Source organism: Mesitornis unicolor, unplaced genomic scaffold (genome assembly GCF_000695765.1).
Source record: "Mesitornis unicolor isolate BGI_N332 unplaced genomic scaffold, ASM69576v1 scaffold9795, whole genome shotgun sequence".
Taxonomy (NCBI): Eukaryota; Metazoa; Chordata; class Aves; order Mesitornithiformes; family Mesitornithidae; genus Mesitornis; species Mesitornis unicolor.
In genome coordinates, this window is record NW_010186161.1 from 51188 (window position 1) to 72989 (window position 21802).

Here is a 21802-nt window from a genome sequence, read left to right on the forward strand (position 1 = left end):
GGGTAAAAAAAAGCAGGTAACAACCTCGGTGGAGCAGCTTTATGTAAAAGCAGAAACATTTGGCAACTACAGCTTTCTTAGTGGCACATTGTAAGACACGCTACGCCGCATTATGGCCCAGCTTTGTGTCCTGTGGTGGGAGTCCTCTGGGCAGGGCCTTCCTGGTGCGTTTAGGCCTTGGACTTAACCTATCGTCTGAGCCAGCCATTTCTCACCTCAAACACGGTTGAGAGGGCAAAAGCGGTAACTGGATCACCATAATAGACGGAAAATTCACACAAAGGAGGAGTCAAACTGAAGACAGCAAAGTCTGGGGAGAGAGGCAGCACGTGCAGTTAAGAGACAAGGATGTCATGGCAACATCTCTATCTACATCCTGAGCTCAGGTTTCTACAGAACTGAGCTGGCTGTCCCTGCTGCTGTCAAGAGATGATGCTCAGTCCTGGTTGATGTCGAGGACATCAATGAATGCAGAATCAAACGACATCCCCAGTGGAAGTGCCAGCAGCCCAGGCCCGTGAGCGGAATGCAGGTGTCCCCTGTGCTGTATGGCTGGAGAACTGTAAGGATGAGCCAGCACAGCAGCATCTTGTACTGCCCAGCTCCAGCCATATCCTTCAAACATCCTTCCAGCCCTCATCTGTTTCTTCCCCAGTTGCTTGAGGTTTAAGTTAGAGCACCCCAGCAAACCCTGAGCTCTCACCACCTTTCCTACAGCTTTCCTCAACTAATCCTGCCAGCCCTTGCTCTGCAAGGTGTAACCTCCTCTTTTGTGTGTCTGTAATGCATATACTGCTGAACACATTGCTCATCTGCTCTAGGACTTCACGTTCAATCCAATCACTCAGTTTTTTCACCTGTATATGGGCGTCCCTGTGCTCTTCCATCCTGGAGCACCATTGCCAGGAGTGCAAATTGCCAACCATTTGGAGCAGGAATTGAGATGGGGAAGGGAGCCCAGAGTCAGCACCAGCCTCAGGAGTTGCAGCACTTCAATCCTAGATTGAGAGCAGCAAAACTCCTGTTCTGCACAGAAACCAGTCATGGGAAATACTCAAGATGAGCTTGAGAACCGTTGCAAAGGAAAGAAGACCCTTTCTTCACAAACAAGCAAAACATTCAAGGCTTTGCTAATTCACACCCAGACTATTTCCCACCCCCACACCCTGAAAAATCAAAACAAAACAAAACCCAACTGTTCTTCAGTTAGGAGAAGGGATTAGCAGAGTAACAAAAGGAGGAGTGTCCAGGTCAAGAATCATTTAGAAATCATAGCCAAAACCAAATTGTTGGGGTCTGCTCTCTGTCCCAGGGAAAAGCTGTTTGCTGTTGCTTAGTACAGAGCACAGATGCCTCTGAAACCCAGAGTCTGCAGATGCCTACAGGGAGTGTGAAAAAGAGGGAGAGAGAAAGAAAACAGCTCTCTGCCTCCCAGTGAGAGGGTCTTATTGATGGCATGGACCTTCGGACATGAGAGGACAGCAGACAGCATTACCTGCTTGGAAGTAAGGCTGTTGTCCCCTGCTCTGAGGGCAGCTGGATTCGCTCAACTCCCCAGAAAAACAGTGAAAGCATTAAGGGACACTTCTACCTTCCTGCCTTCATCAGCTGAAGAGCGCGTTTCCTGTGGCTAATGACACATTTGAGCACCAAGACAGTGACTGTCTTCTAACTGCAAGCATCTGCCTCCAGCCTGGGGTAGGGCCCAGCTCTGACCACAGGACCTTGGTCACTGCCATGGGGCAGCTGCAGGAGGGGATGGTGGTCCCTCACCTCCTGCCCTGCGATGCAGACATAGCTACAGGAATGTGAACCTTGCCAAAATGTGATCCCAGCCACCCTTCCTGCCTGCTCAATGCCCAGATGGGAACCTTCGGGTCTCCTGGCTACCAGGAGGAGCTGAGCTCTTCGCTTCAGGTTGAACTCAAAACCCACCTATCCACATATCTGTGGCAATTTTTCCACTGATGGGACACGGCTCTAGCTTTTCCCAGCTTATCCACAAGCCAGGTTTATTTGGCTCACTCTTGGTCCCTTTTAGAAGATCCCGAAACTCTTCCTAACACTGACTGAAAGGACATAGAGTCCTTCAAGTGCATGCTTTACTCCTTCTCCTTACTTCTTATTCCTTTAATGGTAAATGTCCACCCACCATCCACACAGGAGCAAACTCGCTTGCACATGAAGAACTTTGCTTCCTAAATCCCCGCCTCACTTCACACATCAACACTCACCTTCCTTCAACTCAGAAAGGAAGAAGGGAAACAAACATTTTCCTCTGCCAACACATACATGTGTACACGTGCACAAGTATTTTGGAAAAACTGAAATATCTGTAGATGGAGGGGTGAGTGCCAGATTTTAAACATTATTAAACATTATGTACAAAGAAAACATAATGAGCTCCTACGGGATGTAGAAAAAATTACCCATGAATGAGGGGAAAATGGATAACCACTCCTGGGTTTGCCACTGGTGAATTATTTAATAATCACTCCCCAGCAGATGGAATATATTTATCCACCCCATTGGAGCACGCTTTGCAATTTATTTACACTGCTTTCAAATATGATTATTTATTTAAAAAATAAACAAGGTATTCACAAGGGAAAAGGGAACTAAACACAAGCAAAAGGCGGGGGGGGGGACGGGACACGACACATTTTTAGTTAATTTTAGGGAATTTCCACTAAAATTTACATGAATCCTCCTGACTTATTCTCAACTTTAAAACTAGAAATTGAAAAGGCTGTTGTTAATATAACCAGTCTAGATTCCTCACACAATCAAGAGGGTCACTTTACGAGATGGGATCTATGCCTCTTATACCTTCCTTAACCACATTGTCTTGGGTACCAGGAGTCTGATTCAGCTCTCAGTAATATCAAATTGGGATCAGTGGGAGCAGGCCTATAGCCCAGATTAATTGGATTTACAGGATCAGGTCCCTTGTCTAACCTACAGTGACTCTGCACCCATGGCCTGCCAAACAGCACTTAGCCCTGCCATTTAATTAGCTTCTTATTCTAAAATGCAAAGGGTGCCATTTAGCAAAACTTGAAAACGCGAGAGGTACCATTTAGGACTGCATAAGTGCGTGAGTACTTTGCCAGCTCCCGAAATTAAAATAGCAATTGCGAGCAAAGGGCTTTGCCCACTCAACAGCAAAGTGTGCTACTAATAGAGTGATTTAGACAAACCTGAGGGAGAGCCCACAAGAGGAAGAAATACCCTTCCCAAGCAAATGCCGAATCATTTTGGCCTGAATTTGGGTTTCTAGATTGTTCCTGTGCAAGTCTGTGAGCATGTACAGCCACACATTGGCCATGCAAGGGTGCGCAGAAACTCTGTCATCCAGTTACGGTAACAGAAACAGAATTTAGGAGAGGAGAGGTCAAGAGATGGACCCTGCAGCGTAACACGAGTTTGCCCATACAATCCAAAAGATACCCCCAGCCCCAAACCACTGTCCCTTCACCAAAGAAAGGAGCAGTTGCTGTCAGTGAAGCTTCTTCAAAGTTGGTTTTTTCATCAATCCGCTGTGATTTTCTTTAGTGAAGCTTATTTAGAGATCTCCAATGTGCGCAAATCCCATGGTGAAACCACCATCAACAGCCACTGGAGAGGCAACATTTAGGACCTAACACTTTCAAAAGTGACTAAAGAATGTTTAGTAATAAGAGTTTAAGTCTCATTGTCAAGGGTAGCTAAGCAAACCAAAAAGCAGCAAGTTCCTCAGTTATTTCTGTGCTTTTGAAAATGCTTCTCCAGGTCCTAAAGGTAATTTCTCTCATACCCTGTTTCCCCTACCCAGACCAAGAAAATGTGCAACTAATACAGATCAAAAAATACACATTTAGTAAAAGATATCCTTTTGTTAAAAATATCCACTAAAAAAATAGAGATCTGACAGACTAACATGCAACTGCAGACATGGATGTCAATGCTTTACCAGATAGCTAGCTCAGTAAAAGGGCTATTCCATAAATAAGTTGGTATAGCAAATGTTACACGCCTTTAAAATTAAAATGAGCCACCAGAATACTGTTACTGAAAGAGTTCAGACTAAGGAGAGCAAATCGATGTGTTGTCCTTGCTAGGAAAGGGCTCAAACATAAGCAAGTCCTCTCTTGAACTGGGAGTGCTGCCCTTTTCAAGAAGGAAGCCAAAGCGACCTCTCGAATCTCAACATCCTGGAAGAGTAAAAGCAAGTTCACTGCATATTATTTCTGGAGAGACAGAGCTCAGAGCCCAAGAACTGCTTCTGTCACCACAGTCTCATACATGATGATAGACACGAGTACAGATGTGCACTTCTCTGCTAGGATGGGGGCATCACAGCCAAAGCAGCAAAATGCTCCCCTCCTGCGGATGCAGAACAGAGGTGTCAAACGCCTGATGGGGAGTTATGCTCTCATTTGTTTTAAAGACAGAAAGGATTAAATACATCTACATAAAGGAAAGAAAAAGTGTTTAAACAACACTAAAAAGAGATTTAGTGGCATTAATAAAGAACTCCCTTAAAGCAGCATGTCACCATTAAAGTAATTAATAGGGCATGCAAGGGACTTCAGCGGAAAGCGAGCAGTGCTCACACTGGAGCCGTTTAAGTTTTCACAGGGCCTCAAGACAGACGACAGCATTTCTGTGCAAAAGTACCCTCTAAAACAGAGATGGGGGCATTCAAGTCTATAAAAAAGTGATTTTTAAAATTTAACTGATACGGTCTAAGTCTAAAACGCAAAGGTTAAGGGAATATTAGAAAGGCAATAATTCTGTCTGATTAAACTTTCATCCGAAGTGACAATAAAATGTTCAAAATGAATTAAGGATTTTATTAACAGACGCAGAAGCTCTATAAAAGAGTTTGAAATCTAAGTAGCAGAGAGGAGAGGTTTTATGATTTTTGGGTTTTTTTTTTTGTCTGGATGGAGGTGATATTGCTATAAAACTTTAATCTTATTGCCATGCCACAGCGAAAGTAAACCTGTCAGAGGTAATAGAGCAAATCAGCGCTGCCTTCTCTTCCTTCTCTGCGTTGCAAGGCCCTCTTTGCAGAATGTAGGCAAGAAAACGTGCGTTCTATGTATGGCATTGATGCTGTAGATGACAGACACATGTAGATGAGTTCTGGGCTGGTGATTTACCCAGACTTCTGCTGGTTGCGATGGTCCCAGGGTGGTAAGTACAGGCAGGTTTATGGACCGTTCCAAATCAGCACTGAGCAAAAAAATCGGTGCTATGCCACCAGGGACTCCTCAGAACACTGCAGCCTTTCCAAAGTGGAATTAACTCTTTCAGGATCATTTCAGGGCAGCTGAGGTTCAGTAGCATTTGCCAGCCATAATTTAGGCCATCACTAGTATTTCCTTCTGCCTTGCTGCCGCTAAGTTCTGGCAACTTGGTTGCCTTGCCTGATGGCTCCAGCATCTGTGGGGGATGCACTGGAAGATGTCTTGCAAAGAGGTTTGGTTTTTCTGGGAACTCTTGAGCCAATCGCATCCTGGGCTGCAGCACAAACAGTGTGGCCAGCAGGGCGAGGGAGGGGATTCTGCCCCTCTGCTCTGCTTTCATGAGACTCCCCCCTGCAGTGCTGTGTCCAGTTCTGGGGCCCCCACCATATGAAGGCCATGGAGCTGTTGGAGCAGGTCCAGAGGAGGCCATGGAGATGCTCAGGGGCTGGAGCACCTTCCCTACGAGGACTGGCTGAGAGAGTAGGAGCTGTTCAGCCTGCAGAAGGCTCCAGGGGGACCTTATTGCAGCCTTCCAGTTCCTGAAGGGGTCCTACAGGAAAGCTGGGGAGGGACTTTTTACAAGGGCAGGTAGTGACAGAAAGAGGGGGAATGGTTTTAAACTGGAAGAGGGGAGATTTAGACCGGATATTAGGAATAAATTCTTGACTGTGAGAGTGGTGAGGCCCTGGCCCAGGCTGTCCAGGGAAGCTGTGGGTGCCCCCTCCCTGGCAGTGCCCAAGGCCAGGTTGGACGGGGCTTGGAGCAGCCTGGGCTGGTGGAGGCGTCCCTGCCCATGGGGGTTGGACTGGGGGAGCTTTGAGGTCCCTTCCAACCCAAACCTTGCTGTGAATCCATGTCAGCATGAGTACTGTGGCTACCTGTGCCACGCTGGCTATTCCACCACCCTCTGACCCATAACCTAACCCCAACCTGAACCTGCCCCACACTGCATCCTCCACACAAGGACACAGGGCTCAACATCTCCCACTCCCTGCAAAGCCCCATCATGTGCTACAGCTGCCCCTGCTGAGGAACCAGCCCAGGAGGCAGCTTCAGGGATGCCCTCAACTCTTCTTTTGCCCTATACCACCAACCAGAAAAGCACAGCTCCTAAGAGGAGCAACTGCCTGCAAACTGCCAGGGAGACTGGGATGTCAAACAAATATTTTTCTTTTCACAACAGAACATAAATATTTGGCAGCACATTTAATTTAAAAAGTCTAAAAGTCACTCAAATAGAGTGGAGAGCGTTGCTATGATGTTCGCTTGCTTCCTAAAATATGACCAGTCACAGATGGCTCGCTGTAGGAAATATTAAATAAATTTTTAAAAGTGTTGTCTGGCGTTCACACAAATCATATTTGCATAGATACCTCTGTTGGTGGAATGCCAAGACGGGGTATTGGTTCAAACACGTCCTTAAACAAAAAACTACATTGTCAGGAGCTAGTGGAATATTGTGACTTAAAATCTCGATCCCTGATAACATCCCAAAGTTAATTTACATTTCAATACTTTTTTTCCCCCCTCTCTTGCTATATTTCCCTTCACAAGCAAGAGAAAATACCCAGGTTTGGTCAATAGCAGCTTTTAGGTTTTGAGAACTATGACCGTTATTTGTTTAGATTTTCAGAGTAGCTTGAAAAAATACCTCTGTAAAGAACATGAGGTGACATGAGAATCCGCAAACAACAGAAGGCCACTTAAGTGTTAAAGAGCCAAACAGCAAGGATGTAAATACTATGAGCCAGAGCATTAAACCATCACATTAGCAGATTAACTTCAGCAAGACAGTAACAACCAAAACAATACCAAGATCTTTTCCAATCCCCAGCACCTGCATTCCAACCAAATCCCTGCTTTATACCTGCAACCAAAGACATTACAAGGGTTCTTGGTTTGGTTTTCTTCCTCCATGAAGCTCCATTTTTGATGGCAGCAAAACCCTTTGGAAACACAGGAGAATCAAGAAGCTTTTTCTCCTGTCATCATTCATCCTTGTTGCACTTTCCCTAAACTGGCACGATTTGGGGGTTATTTTCCTAACCAGAAATCTACCGAGCCCCGGGGGGTTGCATGGAGTTAAACACTTTCCTCTCCTGCAAACACACACTGACAAAACGATGTCCTGGAGTGAAGAAGCAGAGGCAGGACGCTAGAGGGAGGATCGACTTGCAAACTCATCTTTTGCCAGAGGAAAATGCCTTCGAGTGTGGTTTCACCACGGAGACGGCTCAAGTGGCCGCTGCAAACGCCCGCTCGCCTCCGCGGCACGCAAATCGCTGTCCGGGCTGGAAAAAAGGGCATCTGGAATGGCAGAGCAAGCGAGATCAGGCTTTCTGTGCTCTGCAAGGCTGCAGAGGAGAAATCCTACTTGCTAAATCCAAACACCCCTCCCAGGACAGCTTTGGCTCTGTTACTGGCAGGTATCAGCGCCTGGCTGTGAGGCCTGTGATTCACCAGCAGTTCTGCTTGTAAAATCATCAAAACTTTGCTAAAAATATTAACTCTGTATTTACTTCATCTAGTTCTGGTTTTTTCTCTCTGGATACTGTGCAGTACTTGGACATCGCTGCGTTAGGAAGGACGGAGCAATCTCAGTAACACACTGATCTGATGGAAACACGCACGTAAATTACAGGTCCCGTTTCAAATAAATCACAGCCTTTCTGAAATCATTGTCTTCTGCAGGTTGAATTGAAAATAACTGCATGGGGTTACAAGCAAGCAGTAAGACTTCATGAAGAAAACACTGTCAGGTACTTCCCACCCTTCGGGGATTTCCAAGGGCTCTCATTCAGCTTTCAGCTGCTGTTTCTTGTTCATGCCCAGTCCCTAAACAGCAGTGGTTTGAGGGGAGTAAGAAAAGAAAGATGCTCCTCCACTTGAAGACCTTTGCAGGCTGCAACTAGGCAGAGCATCAGGACGAGGAAGACCTGAGCTGCACGCTGCAAGCCGTGTTTGTGGTCCTGGACAGGATGGAGAAAGAAATGGATGAAGCAGGGCTGGAAAAGAAGGCTCAACCAGATCCAAACTGTTTTTTACAGATGTTTGCCCCATCTGTCCTTGAAGGCTTCCAGCAATGGAGATCTGTGCTGTAAACAAACTGCATTTGATCCCCTTGGAGTCAGTTCTCCATCTGCAATGTGGAGGCAATGCCACTGCCGTTTTCCAGGAAGGTTTTTGAAGGCAAAGGCTATCGCTTGCCATTCACTGACACACAACGAGAGTTCATTACAGCCACATCTCCAGGTGCTACTCAGGTAGTGAAGGGCCAAAGCAGCAAATAGCTTGCTGAGAAGGTGGTGAAGAAGAATTGAAAAGAAATTCACTGAACGGCAGCAGCTGGTCCTTCCTTTAAGTGTATTTTATTTCAGATGCACTAAAATCTCTCTCCGCAAAGTTTCTCATGGTATAGTTTTTCTAGGTTACAGATGTCCAATCAATGTTTGGTTCATGCAATCAAATATGAAAAAATGCCTCTCATTCTAAAAGCACAAGGCAGAGACAAGAAGACTCTCCACGTTGTTACAGCTGCCAACACAAGCAGGAGGAAATACCCGGATTCTACCAAGCCAAAGTCTCAAGCAAGCCCAGGTCTGGAGGATGATTCTTCACCTAATAAGGACCTGTTCTTAAAAATGGACCATGGGAAATGATCCACCCATCCCTAGCAAAGCTTGGACCCACTAGGACATCGCTGAACTTTGATCAGCACTTCATGACCAATCTTTCAGCACAGATGTATCTATTAAGATGCTGTCCAGCACCATGGCTACTTTTCAAAAAACACCTTCCTTTTAACACTGGTATCATCAAGTTGCTTTATCTCCACGATCCATAGTTGGTCTTCCTCTAAAGCAACACTTTTCTCTGCTCTCTAGAAAGTCAATTATGTCAAAGTATGGCCTGATCCTCTCCCTATCTACTTCAGTGCCAATCGGCTGCATTTGCAACAGTCAGCAACATAAAGGCAAATAGCAACTGCAGGTTGAAAAGAGGGTGCACTGCACCTTGAATCCCATCAAGCGATGTGGGCCAGTTAGCCAAGCACATTCTGCTGCACTGAGAAAAGAATAATTTCATCCTCTTTAAGCCATTCTCAGCAGTCAAGTGTGCGGTCTCACTCAAGAGACTCCTCAACCAAGGTGAGCCCAGGGCAGTTCCTGGCAGGGCTCCCACTCCTATTTCTTCTAAGAGCCCTAGGAATATTTCCTCTTATGGCCTTGCTTGTAGGCTTCCTGTCCCATCCTTATTAGACAGTGAGATGAACTGGCCCTGTACTCTTTGGCGTGACCCTCTGAATCTCCACAGAGGAGCTCCTATACAGCATCTCTCATCTCATAGTCTGCTTTCTCCCCTTTCTTTCCAACTCCAGTTCAGAAAGGAGGTTATTGACCCCTGCCTCCTCGCAAAGGAGCCTTTTCCTCCTGCCAAGTGACAAAATCAGAAGCATGACCCAACCCCTGTAACAGCTGGTAGGCAATGAACAAACAGATGAAGGCTTCAGCACAGCTAAGTTCAGGATCTGTCCCAGTTTGGACAGAAGCTGCCTCATTCATCTCACACACAGGCGTTTTTGTACCTCCTAGACTTGGACTCCTTATGCAACAGCACCTTGTCCTCTCCTTTTTATGCCCTGATTGCAAAAGACCATTTACCACTCCAAGCAGTGGTGCTGAGTTTAGGGCCACCACTCCTGCCCCAGCTTCCATCGGTATTTTTTGTATCAACAGTTGCTGGGTGGTATCAATAGAATGGGCTCTTAAAGGATTTAGTTCAGTTTTCAGTTTTACAATTAGTTATGCCATGATTTCTTCCAAAGAAGTTACCAATTGGGCCTAGACCAGCAAAATTCTCAAAGCTAATAATCAATAGGATTAAAACGTGCCCATAAGCAAACCAAGACTCCGGACCCATTTCACGGCCGCGGTGCTCACAGAATTCTTCCACCGAGGGCAAGAAATATCTGGGGCAGGATCCCGCTGCATCTCCCTGCTACAGCAGCCAAAATTTACTGTTTTCAGATGACGGGTCACAGGTTCAGCTCCCTGCTGCCGATGACTCACACAGGAGCACCAGCCTAAAACTGGCAACACCAGCGGTTTTTTTCTTATTTTCCTAGGAGAGGATTGAAGAAGAGCATTGATCTCAATGAAATATTTTGAGGGCAGAAAAATTCCACCACGTAAAGCGTGCGTGACTTCTCTTTAGTTTATTTTATATTTTTGTTCCAGTTGTCATTTTGAATTCAAACTCTTTGGAAAGCAGGCATAATAGTCTTAATGATCCCATTGAGCAGTTTAAATTCAAATTGTGGAGCACTCGCAATACCATGCTGGCAGCACTTTCCATAAATTACTCTCAAATTCAATACGTTGCTTGACAAAAACAAGAATAAAGGGCTTTTTACTTTAAAAAGAAGAAAACTTGTATCATAAAAAAAAAATCTTTAAATTATAGTTTCTCTTTTCTGGTCCAATTTAAATTGTTACATGGTTGCTAAATTAGTGCTGTAATCTCTGCTTACAAATGGCAGAATTATTTTTAAAAATAGATGTAATTTTACTGCAGGGATCAACCTTACACTTTAAACTGTGTGCGCCAGAGGTAGCTGCTCCTGCACCGCTTTCCAGCAGCCACGTGCACACACGGGGCGAGGTTTACAATCCCAGTCGCACTGAAGTCGATAGCTGTTTTACCAGAGATTTTGGGGAGCACAAATCGAGTCAACACCTACATTTCAGAATAATTAGAAAACGTAAGCTTTCCCAGGATGCTCTGTGCCACCAGTGGCTCTGGTCATGCCACCTCCTAAATCATCAGCACTTCTTGTGTGTTCTGGTATCTCTTCTCCTACTGAACTACATCCTCTGATAGCAAGTTAGAAGCTGGTAAGAGAGAGAAACATTGAGGGTATGGGGTCTTTTTCTCACAAAACAGGTAACTGGGGAGAGGGGGAATGTGAAGCACTAAATCCTGAGTTTAAAGCTGGGGAATGGCAGTGATCAGGACGTGGCTTCCACACACAACTCTTCCCCTCTTCCCCATTCAAGCACTTCCACACCTTTAGTGCTATGGAGAGGTGAACCTCACCCTACAAATTCCTTTTAAGGGATCTTTGGGGTAGGGTTTAAGGTCACATCCTCGGTATCTCGCAATAGAAACAGGAAACCTGGACCCATGGGTCTCCATGGGGCACTGCAGAGCATACCCAACATTTTCCTCCACTCCAGGCAGACAGACACATAACACAGTTTCTTCCCTTCAACCTCTCACCATTTCCAGCCCACCACTTCTCTGAACTTTCTTTTCATCCGACTCTGGCTATTTCTGCTTTGCTCGATCAGTTATTTCTGCTTCCCTGTACCCTTTCCCATCACACCATGGGCCCAGGGGTGGCTCACACTGAAGAAACCCTCAGAGGCCGGGACTATCTGCAAGATCTCACTGCTTTTCTGCACAGAGCCTTCAGCCTCCAAGAGTTTATCTCCAACTGCCAACCAACGGACAAAGAACGGAGGAAAACGTCCACGTCCCAGAGAAAGTCATCAGGACATCAGAGAACATCCCATTCACAAAACAGCAGCAGAGCAGTGTGTCTGGTTAACCTTGTGTGCAGCCCTTATGATAATAGGGTCTTTGGAAAGCAGACAGCTGGCATGGCTCGAACATCTTGCTCTTCAATCTTTTATAACAACCGTTCCACTGATGTTACTCTTAACCTTTTTTCTGCACTGAGTCCGGTGCTAAAATCTCTTCAGCTATTTAGGGGAAGTAAACCAAACAGTTTTATTTTTTGCCCTGGAAAGGAGAGGAAAAGTATACTGATAACATACTGCAGCCACAGCGTTCGTCTCATGTACACTGGTTACACTGGAAATCCTATCATGCTATTTCAGATGTTACTTGACTGTCAGGATGACTGGGAGACATCTGTCTCCTATTAACGCTTTATTTTTTACAGTTGCTTTTAGCTCAGCAGAAGTGTCTTAATGGGGAAGACTGGTACTCTTTTAGAAATAACATTAATAATGAAAGAATCCTTGGATGCGGAGCAAAACCAGCGAACACATTGGCAACAGAATTCAGTGCATTCATAAGATGTAACAGGAAACGACTGTGCCTGGCTTTTGGGTGGAGGGATTTGTGTGTGAAAGAAGTTAACTCTGATACTCAAATTCCCATTAGGAAAAAGATCTTTTTAGACAGGTGGTTGATCTCCTTACATGTTAATTCATACTTCTGGGCAGTTTCATCTTAACTGGGTCACTGATAAATAAAGCCATAAACAAAAACAAGAAACAACCCTTCTGCAGGCTATTTGGGCTTGGTATTGACTAACAAGTAATTAAAAACAGCTCTTCACAGTAATCTTAATTATGGCCTCACTCCACCACAACTAAGGAGAGTCACATAATGAACCCAGAAGATTAGCCAACTCTAACTGCTGAAAAACGTGTATTTTTATTTTTGCACACATGTGTGTGCAGCCACAAGTCACAGAAGGGAATTATTTAAAAAGGTAAAGAATTATTTATATATCACAACCAGGCAAATATTATAGTTCATTTTCTTTACATAAATGAAGTGGCTTGGCCTCATGGCTTGCATAATAAGTCAAGGGTTTTGAACCTGGGGAAATGGGGATGTGTGCTAGAAACCAGTGTGAATTAGGCAGACCAATAACCAATCTTCATTGAATTACTCAGATTTATACCAGCTGAAAACCCTGTTTTATCATGGATTATCTGTGCAATCCTGGGCTGGGCACAGGCTCCAACTTTCCGAAGATTTCAGGTCCACAGGAATCTGAGTTTGGGCTCTTCAGTCCCACTGATTTCCTACACAACTTGGGCTCCAAGTGTCCAAGTTATTTTCTGATAATGGGACTTGGGGAAGCTCCAAAAAAAATTTGAGGCCACAACTCAGCAAAATCCTTAACCACAGGCTGGATTTTAAGCAGGTCATCAACCCTCCTTGACCTCAGTACAACCCTATCACACATCGAAAGGCAAAAGCATTCAGGTTGCGCCTCAGCAACTTAAGGGCCCCCAATCCATTTGCAAGCCCAGCTCAGGCCCTTGGTGTACTTGGGCACTCATCATCCTACTGAAGCCAATGCAGACCTCATTACACTGAAAAATCAATGCAACACAAGGTTTACAACATCAATTCCTCAGGCCTAAAGCCAACAGCACAGCAGGTACCTAGATCCCTTGTAGAGCTGGCTTTTGGCACAACAGAGCTCTGAGCTTTCTGCATGGTATCAAGACTTGGGCTCCAAACACTTGTTCCTTCCCCATTTAACAGTTTAATGGGTGTTGTGGGGTTTTTTAAGTTCTTATTATTACTATTTTCCTGCATCAGGGTGTCAGAATTCTGCTTCCCATTTCCCACTCACAGGACCAGCTGCCCAGCTACCCACACATAGCCCTGTCAGCGTCGCCATCCCTTCCCCTGCATGAGCGGCAGCAGATGGATCCGGACGTGTTTTGGGTTAAGTCCATAACAAGGTTTTTGTCGACCGCATGGATAAACATTTAAAGGCCCCTTCTGGTTATATAAAAGAAAGCTATTAAACATTTACTCTTTCCTCTGTACTCAGAGCTGCAAAGCCATATCACAGAATGTACAAACGCAGATGCAACCAGGCAATTATCATTCCTTTATCCCTTACACAGATAGAAGATAAATTTGAAAGAAAATGAGGAACAGAATCCTTCTCCCTTTCCTTTTTTATCCTTTTATCTCCCAATGTAGGAAGTTTACTGAACCCCTGCCAACAATTCACTCAAGCTAATGATGTGTATAAGTAATGGGATTAAATAATCTTAAACCATTACTACAGTGGCTAATGCAGATGTTTTCCCAAACTAAAGCAGATGAGTGGTGAAGAATGCGTGCTTGATTTAAAAAAAGAGGAAAAGAAAGTACCAATCTGTAAGCAGATGAAGTCAATTCCAGCCTGGAGTCAGTGAAATGTTTAATTCCAGTTACATAAATTTGCTCCAATCATATTATGAATGCACCTTTCCTAAAGTCTGCAGTACTTTGCACGTGGTCAAACTCGCCATGAAATTAGCCTTAAATTTTTTATGGTGCAATCATTTTAGGGCAAACAAAAATGGAAACGGTTTAAAAGGTACATATTCCATCAAAAGATCATTTAGTTTTTAAAAGCCAATTAACAAGGCCCATGTATCACTGTCATTGTAAATAAGACAGAATCCTCTCTTTTTATAGTCAGTATTTCAGCAATAATCCCACTGCAAAGGCTCTGCAGAAACAGAAAGAATAATGGGATATTGGTGGCATTTTCAGAAACACATAGTATTGCTTTAATTATTATTTGAATGCCAAAAATGTCAAGAAAAGCATTCATTTTTGCTTTCAGAAGTGCAAATCGGATTCTGGAAGGGTCTCATGTCCAGTGTTTATAAAAACAGCTCTGAATTGGAGAGTCAGAGAAGAACCTACCAATGCTTTAAGAATGTTTTGGTGCTTTCCTTATGCTAAGTTACAAAATTATCCCTATATACCGTATGCTAAGGTCGCAGCAAGGTGAGGCCTCAGGCACGTTATGAGATGCTTCTTTGATTTGCAACTGTGCAACTGGTTCCAACTTGCTCCTATGGAAGCCTCTTAAAAGGTGCAGCTCCCCAGAGCAACTGTAACTTGTTTGCTTTAAGAGCTTGTTGGAGGCACGAAATGAAATTTTAGGGAAAAGTAAGCTTCAAAAGATACACAACCCAAAGACTCTTGGTTCAGTAGGACTTCCATCGAGCAATGAGAAGGTGTTGATTTGAGAAATTTTAGCGCTATCTTGCATCCCACCTCCTCCATCTTAATAGGCATCACAATGTTCCCAGTGTTAGTGCATTAAAACCAGGATACAACCACAAGTAGGTACTTACGATATAGCAGGGCTCGCAGTAGGCTTTCTTCTCCACGGCGTAGAAAGGCTGTCCCCTCAGCTTGCTGTTGCACATCATGCAGGTGAAGCACTCCACGTGGAAGACCTGGTCCATGGCTGTGCAGCCGGTGCCTTCCCCAACCACGTTCTCCCCGCAGCGGGCACAGCGCCCTGCAACCAAAGGGAAAGGACACGAGTCAAAGCAAGCTCCTGGTCCCCACTGCAGAGATCCTCTCCTGGCCCATGGGAGAAGATCTGGAGAGGCTTCAAACTGGCTCCCAAGCCTGCACTGGTACCAGTTCTGCTGCTGCTAGCCACTGCTCATCATGAAGAGCCCCAGATACAAACCATCCAGCTGACATCTAACCCAGCTATATAGGCATCCTCAGCCCCTCAATGAGATGGGATAAACCTGTGCCTAAAGCCTTGCCTCCACATGAAAGGGTTTTGCGGTGAGAGGCTTCATAAAGCTGCTTGGTGGCAGTGCACTTGTTGCCATTTAAAGAGTACAGCTTAAACCAATTCCCTCAATGGAGCCAATTACACTGGCAAAAGGATTTCACTTTTTAGGCTTTTGCCAGTGTAGCAGTATCAATCCTCATGCTCTTGCTGACATGCTGATGCTGAGCTAGCTGATGTTTTAAATAAAAACGTTGTAGCTAAAAACCAAGCGATTACAAAGAGTGTGAGATTATCTCTTACATGGAAAATTGACTTTTTTTCCATTTGAAGATTAATATGGATTAAGATACTGTGCCTATTTAAAGCACAGAAACTATTCCTCAAGAAACTTTATTCTTACCGTACGTCAAGAAAGGTGTATCAGAAGGTGCCCGTAAGGACTCTAAGTAAACACAAGCCCTAACAGCTCTGTTTCTGAAAAAAGTCCCTAATGCCACATATAAGAATACATAACGCACCAAAAATCTGCACGTATATCCCATGCAGGTCTGATCCCAGCAATCAGTGTTGGAAATAATTCACGCACAGAGCCATGGAAGGTATTTAGGACAACCTCAGCCACCCTACACAGGAGAGCCCCACTGAAGGCTTACAGAGCAGCTACGGTCTGGGGGTTTGTCCCACTCCAAATGGTATTCTCCAGTACTCTACACAACTATCCAGGGAATACTTGTGCTGCCCCAGTCTTAGAACCCTGCACCACCCTGCACCTTCAAGGCTCTATGGGTGCAATGGTGTGGTCGCTGAGGGGGTGAAGGAGGGGAAGGCAGGCGAGAGTGAGGTGCAAGCAGGAAGGCAGTCTGAGTTCAAACCAGAACCACTCATAAAAGCACATACAAATAATATGTCCCTAATAACAATTAAATAATCCAGCACTGATATGACATTCTCTTAAACTATGGTCTGTGTTTATTGGCCTTTTCAAACAAATCCTGCAACATTTCCTAAAAGGCCTTGGACACGTGCTGTCATCCCTACAGCAGGGCTGCTGTCCTTGCACGGCGCACCAGCAACGTCCCTGCACTCACGGCTTCCTCCCTGCCTGTCCCAGACTCCAATAGGCTACATCACAGAATCACAGAATCACAGAACGTTAGGGATTGGAAGGGACCTCAAAAGCTCATCCAGTCCAATCCCCCTGCCAGAGCAGGAACACCCAGATGAGGTTGCACAGGAAGGCGTCCAGGCGGGTTTTGAACATCTCCAGAGAAGGAGACTCCACAACCTCTCTGGGCAGCCTGTTCCAGTGCTCTGTCACCCTCACTGAGAAGAAGTTTCTTCTCAAATTTAAGTGGAACCTCCTGTGTTCCAGTTTGTGTCCGTTGACATCCAGGGAACAAAGCACCTAAGCTGCTTTTGGATCCCTCAGGATGCGGCAGGCTGATATATATACACATTTGAGATATATTAGGAAAGCCTGGAAAAGAACCCAGATCGTTCTGATTTGCTCCAACGGCATAACCGTAGTTGGCATTAAACAGGACAGACAGTTCCTGACTCAAACAGCTGAGCAACGTGGAGAAAGAAGTCATCACATAAATCCAGACAAGCCTGGAAACTCCCCAAAAAGGAACTGATAATATTGTTTTTAAACTTAGCTTTCTTTAGTATTTGTTATTAGTGTTTTGACTGACAGTGCTGCACTTGAACGCTCGTTGTGAGGAATGGTTTTTTACGAGCAGAGGAGGAATGCAGGGCTCCCAGCACAGTGGTGCAGCTATGGAACACAAATGAGGAATGGAAAAAAACCATGAGGATTAGGAAGAAGGAGAAAAAGATCCCAGTAGAGAAACTCACAGGAGCAGCAGTGCCCTGGGAAAGAGGGAGAAGAAACCACTGCCTCCAACACAGGAGCTGTGACAGGAGAGCACTGCTTGGTCCTGTGTGTGGACAAGACAGAGCGCTCCGGGGCTTCTCCATGCTGCTGGTGGAGCTGGGCTGTAATATGAAGAGACATCTGGGGAGCAGTTAATATCTCTATATATAAAACATGAAATTGAAAGCCATTAGTGTATTACTTTACACAGTGTTTTTCCAGAGGGAATATTCCGCTGAAGAATTTATTTTCCCTGGTGTGCCATTCTGTGATCATCCGGTATTATTTTTATGAGGCATTTGGACACAGAATAATGTAATGTCTATGCAAACACTTCTCAGCTTTCTTTGTTAAAATCTGAGTAGAACATGGGGGAATCTTTTCTTCTCCTCCTCTTCTCACAATTTACCCAGCTCTTGTATACTTCAGCGTTTATCTTCCTCTTTGACCAAGGCATCTCTCCATTTGCTGGAGAAGCTGTCTGTATGGAGACCTTACTTCTGTCTGTAACTGTTGTGTCGGGAGACCTGGGTCTGTTTCCTAACTTGAATATTTGACGTATCACTCGGTGCTTTGGTACCCCGGGCCTGTCTTTGAGCAGAGGGCATAAAGCATCTTCTCTGCCTCCCAAAGGTGCCCTGAGGCCACATTCCTGCATGGCTCTGAGGCATTCCCCAACCTCACTGCTGGTGGCCAGGTACAAACCAAAGAGCAGCACAACACAGGTCCTGGCCAACTTCTCCTCTTGAAGTTGGCATTTCCTTAGGCTTTCCTTCCTCTTGTTGGGTTTTTTTCCACAGAAGATTCCCATTCAGGCAGTGTCAGACTTCACTGATCTACTTTTATGAGAAATCCAGCTTCTGCTATTATGTACACAGACAGAAATGCTCCTGTGAATTCTCGCCCAGGAAAGCTTCAAGAAAGCTTCCTTTTTCAAGAGTTTATATGCAAATCGTTAACACTGTGGCCTGGAGCAAACCATGTTTTTCATGAGCCATGGCCACTCCGGTGAGAATCAAAACACAAGCGCTGTGCCTCGCACCGCCCCCAGCTGACTCACTCACCCGAAGGGTAAGAGCAAGTAAACCAAAATATTCAAATCTGGGACCTTACAGTTAGGTGGCTGGATCCACAGACAGGCATGAGGGCAAATGCACGGCCGATCTGGCTTGCAGCAGTAAAGGCTGCAAATTCTGTAGATTTTAGTGCAACCTCTGAACTCACAAGATTTGTGTAAAACCAGGTCACCTCCCCCTTGCCCAGATTTGTCTGAAAATGGCTATCGGTTTCAAGAATTATCGGTGAGGGAGGAACCAGCAAACAGGCACATGCACACAGGCGGTGCGATTGCACAAGCCTCATTTCCTTAGAAAACCAGAAAAACACCACTCAAACAATGTATCTATCATTATGTCTGATAAAAACAAAACAAAGGTCTGCTTTTCCTGCGTGCCAATTACCAACGGCGAAGGTATTTGTGGTCGGGCTCGCCGCAATTAAGTGCCCACACATGTTCCCCATTTTAATATTTTCACACTGGTTGAAATAGCCCAGCCCGCTGTGTGCCGAATGCCCACGAGTGAATACAGAACGAGTTGCGCTGCTTATTGGGAAAGAAGTAGCAAAGGCAAAGCTTGCAAGACTCAAGAACAAACAGATTGCACAAAAAAGATTACACAAATAATCTAAGAGAAAAATAGCAGGCAGCGTATTACAGTAGAAACATAGAACAACGTGACCCATTTGCTTCCCACAGAGACAAACAGCACTTAAAAGGCAGCTTAAAGACAAAGGACAAAATTAGTACTAAACTGCACCAAGATGAAACTATGTCATTTCAACATTCTTCTTTTGCTCCTTCAGCCCTTTTAGGTCCTTTTCCAAGATTGTTTCAGCAAAACTAGAAGGGGATATGTCAGCAGCAGAGACTGGAGTCCTCTATTTCTGCATGGAAGAGGCTCCTACCCTTGGCCGTGACCTTACCTCAGCCTCTCCTGGCTGCCCCGTGGTGGTCACACCTTGCGGGACACACAGAGGTGCTCACAGATGCTTCCCTGCTGAAACTGCTGGAAATGCCCCCGTTACTGAGCATATCACAGGGAAACACTTCAGCAGCTGAAAAGAAACATCAGCTCCTATACTGTACCCTGAAACCTCCTCATTTACTGTCTTCTGTTGTACAAAAAATTTGAAATACGGTGAATCTGAAGGAAGAGGGGGAAGGGAGGAGAGGAGCTCACGTTGCACATGATGCTATGTTCTAACTTCTCATTATTTTATCACTATCATTACATGTTTTTGGCTTGTACCACCGCAGATCCTGGCTGCTCAGATCGTGGAACGGCCCCGTTGCGCTGGGTTTTGGACAAACGCAGAATACAAAGAAGGGCCCGACTGCAGGAGCTTACAACCTCATACAAGTAATAACAACTGGGGAGAGATAGGAAACACAAAAAAAGCAATCAGACAAAATCGGTCAGCAAGGAAAATCGTGGTCTCAGCACTCTAAATGTTTTAGTATCGACAAGGAGTCTCGTAGACAGCTCAGCAAAGAAAAAGGTTAAGGAGGAATTTGAAAGAGGATCCGGAGGGAGTTTGAAGGAAGTTTAATGGGATGCTTCTGAGGAAAGGACACAGACAGCACAAAAGGGAATGTAAGCGCTTGAAGATTGAACACAGACACCTGCAGACAGGAAGGATGAGTTGATCTGTCACTAGAGAATACGAGAGAATAAAAGGGTGGAAATAGGTCATTACAGGCCACGCAAGTAAAGACAAGGAGCTTCTGTTTGATATGACGCAGAAATGAAACCAGAGGAGAGAGTAAGAGGTGGGATCGGTCTGGCCTGTTACAAGCAAGAGAGTGCTTTCTGCAGCTGCATTCTGGTTGGGCACAACAGGGAGAAACCGCATTTATAGAAAGGGACGTTGCCGAGATTCAAGCTCACTGGAGCCAGGCTGCAGGTCTTATCTGCGAAGGTGAACAGGGAAGGCCATAATGTGAGCTGTTACTCAGCAAGATTCTTAAGATTTGGCCAGAGTCTGGGTGTGATCTGGAGATGAGGAATGAGATACAGGGTGTCCAACTGTATCTGGGACATGAGTCACTTTGAAATGTCAGATTAAGGATGTGAGCCAACCAGACAAACATCCACCAGTGAAGACGGATGGTGGAATAGGTACATGCCATGCTAATGCCTATGGCATAATATTCTGATAGCAATCATGCTGGAGCCAAATACACAGGCAGTGTAACTCCAGCCAGCTCACTTAATATGTATACCCAAGGACTGCATTGGCCTTTTTTAGGCTTCAGCACTATTTGTCTGTCATACCTGCTGAGACACTAAGCTGCTGGGGGCACCGCCTGCCTCTTGCTGTGGGATGTGCCGTGCCTAATGCACACAATTCGAGCAATAACCAGAGACACTAAGAGGGAAGAAAGCAGAGAGAAAATGTGCAAACCTTCTCCCTACAAAAGGCTTAAATTCATGAATTCAAAGCATGCATTCTATACCGAGAGGAGATAGGGGATAATTTTCTGATAAAAGCATCAAAGTAGTTCTGCATTTGCTGAAATGTGGAGGATAAAAAAGGTTGGTATCTCAAAAACTTCTGCGCGATGGAAAAAACTGCTTCCCACCTAACAGCACTGTGGGAATACACCACAAGGTCATATCCTCAGTGCTTATCAATTACACAATTTCCCTTGATCAGCTAAGTGTATTCCCCGGGTCTCACTGCAGCCCTGCTACACTCTGCAAGAAAGAACTGAAGAAATACAGCACGCTGCCTTTACAACAGGGTACCAAGAACATTTTTAAAATATGTAAATACATTGAACAAAATATCTCGCTAAAAGTTCCCCTGGCAGCCTCAAGACACCCAGTATTTCCGCTGCGTTATTTTTCTAATCATCTCTCTGTTTAGAGTTTGCCAGCGAATGCATTTTAGAGATTCATGACACATTCTGCTTTTGGACGGCTTTGAATCAGCTGGCAGTAAATGTGGAAAAATCATTATTCCTAATGAAGAAATATTGATGACAAAACAGCATTTCGAGGACAACGTTGACCATAAGTCAACAATGTAACAAGATTTTTCTCCTCTCTCCCTCCTCTTTCCCAGTGACTTCTATCCAAGGGATTTTAAGCATTTCCTGAGCACACGGATTCCTCAGGGTACCTATGTGAGACAGGCACAGTTATTCCATTTTCAAGGGATATGGGAGCAGAAGTTAATCCATTAGGATAACAGTGATAAAGTCTCAATGGCAGAGATCCTGCAACTCAAAAGCACCCAGTGGGTCCTGGGTTTCTTGACTTGTCCAAGGGGAATAAAATAGGGATTTCTGATCCGCAAGAGAGGGCTTAT

General features: G+C 45.0%; 1 protein-coding gene across 1 annotated transcript in view; it reads right to left on the reverse strand.

Annotated features, from left to right (window-relative positions):
• The window catches only part of LOC104541091 (lipoma-preferred partner homolog), a gene marked incomplete at its 5' end in the record, with an annotated part of 40404 nt that extends 25083 nt beyond the window's left edge, over positions 1-15321 (reverse strand). The window contains one exon of the mRNA XM_010185064.1: positions 15152-15321. Within this exon, the coding sequence (XP_010183366.1) occupies positions 15152-15321 (170 nt within the window). The remainder of the gene's footprint in view (positions 1-15151) is intronic.
• Positions 15322-21802: the final 6481 nt, after the last annotated feature.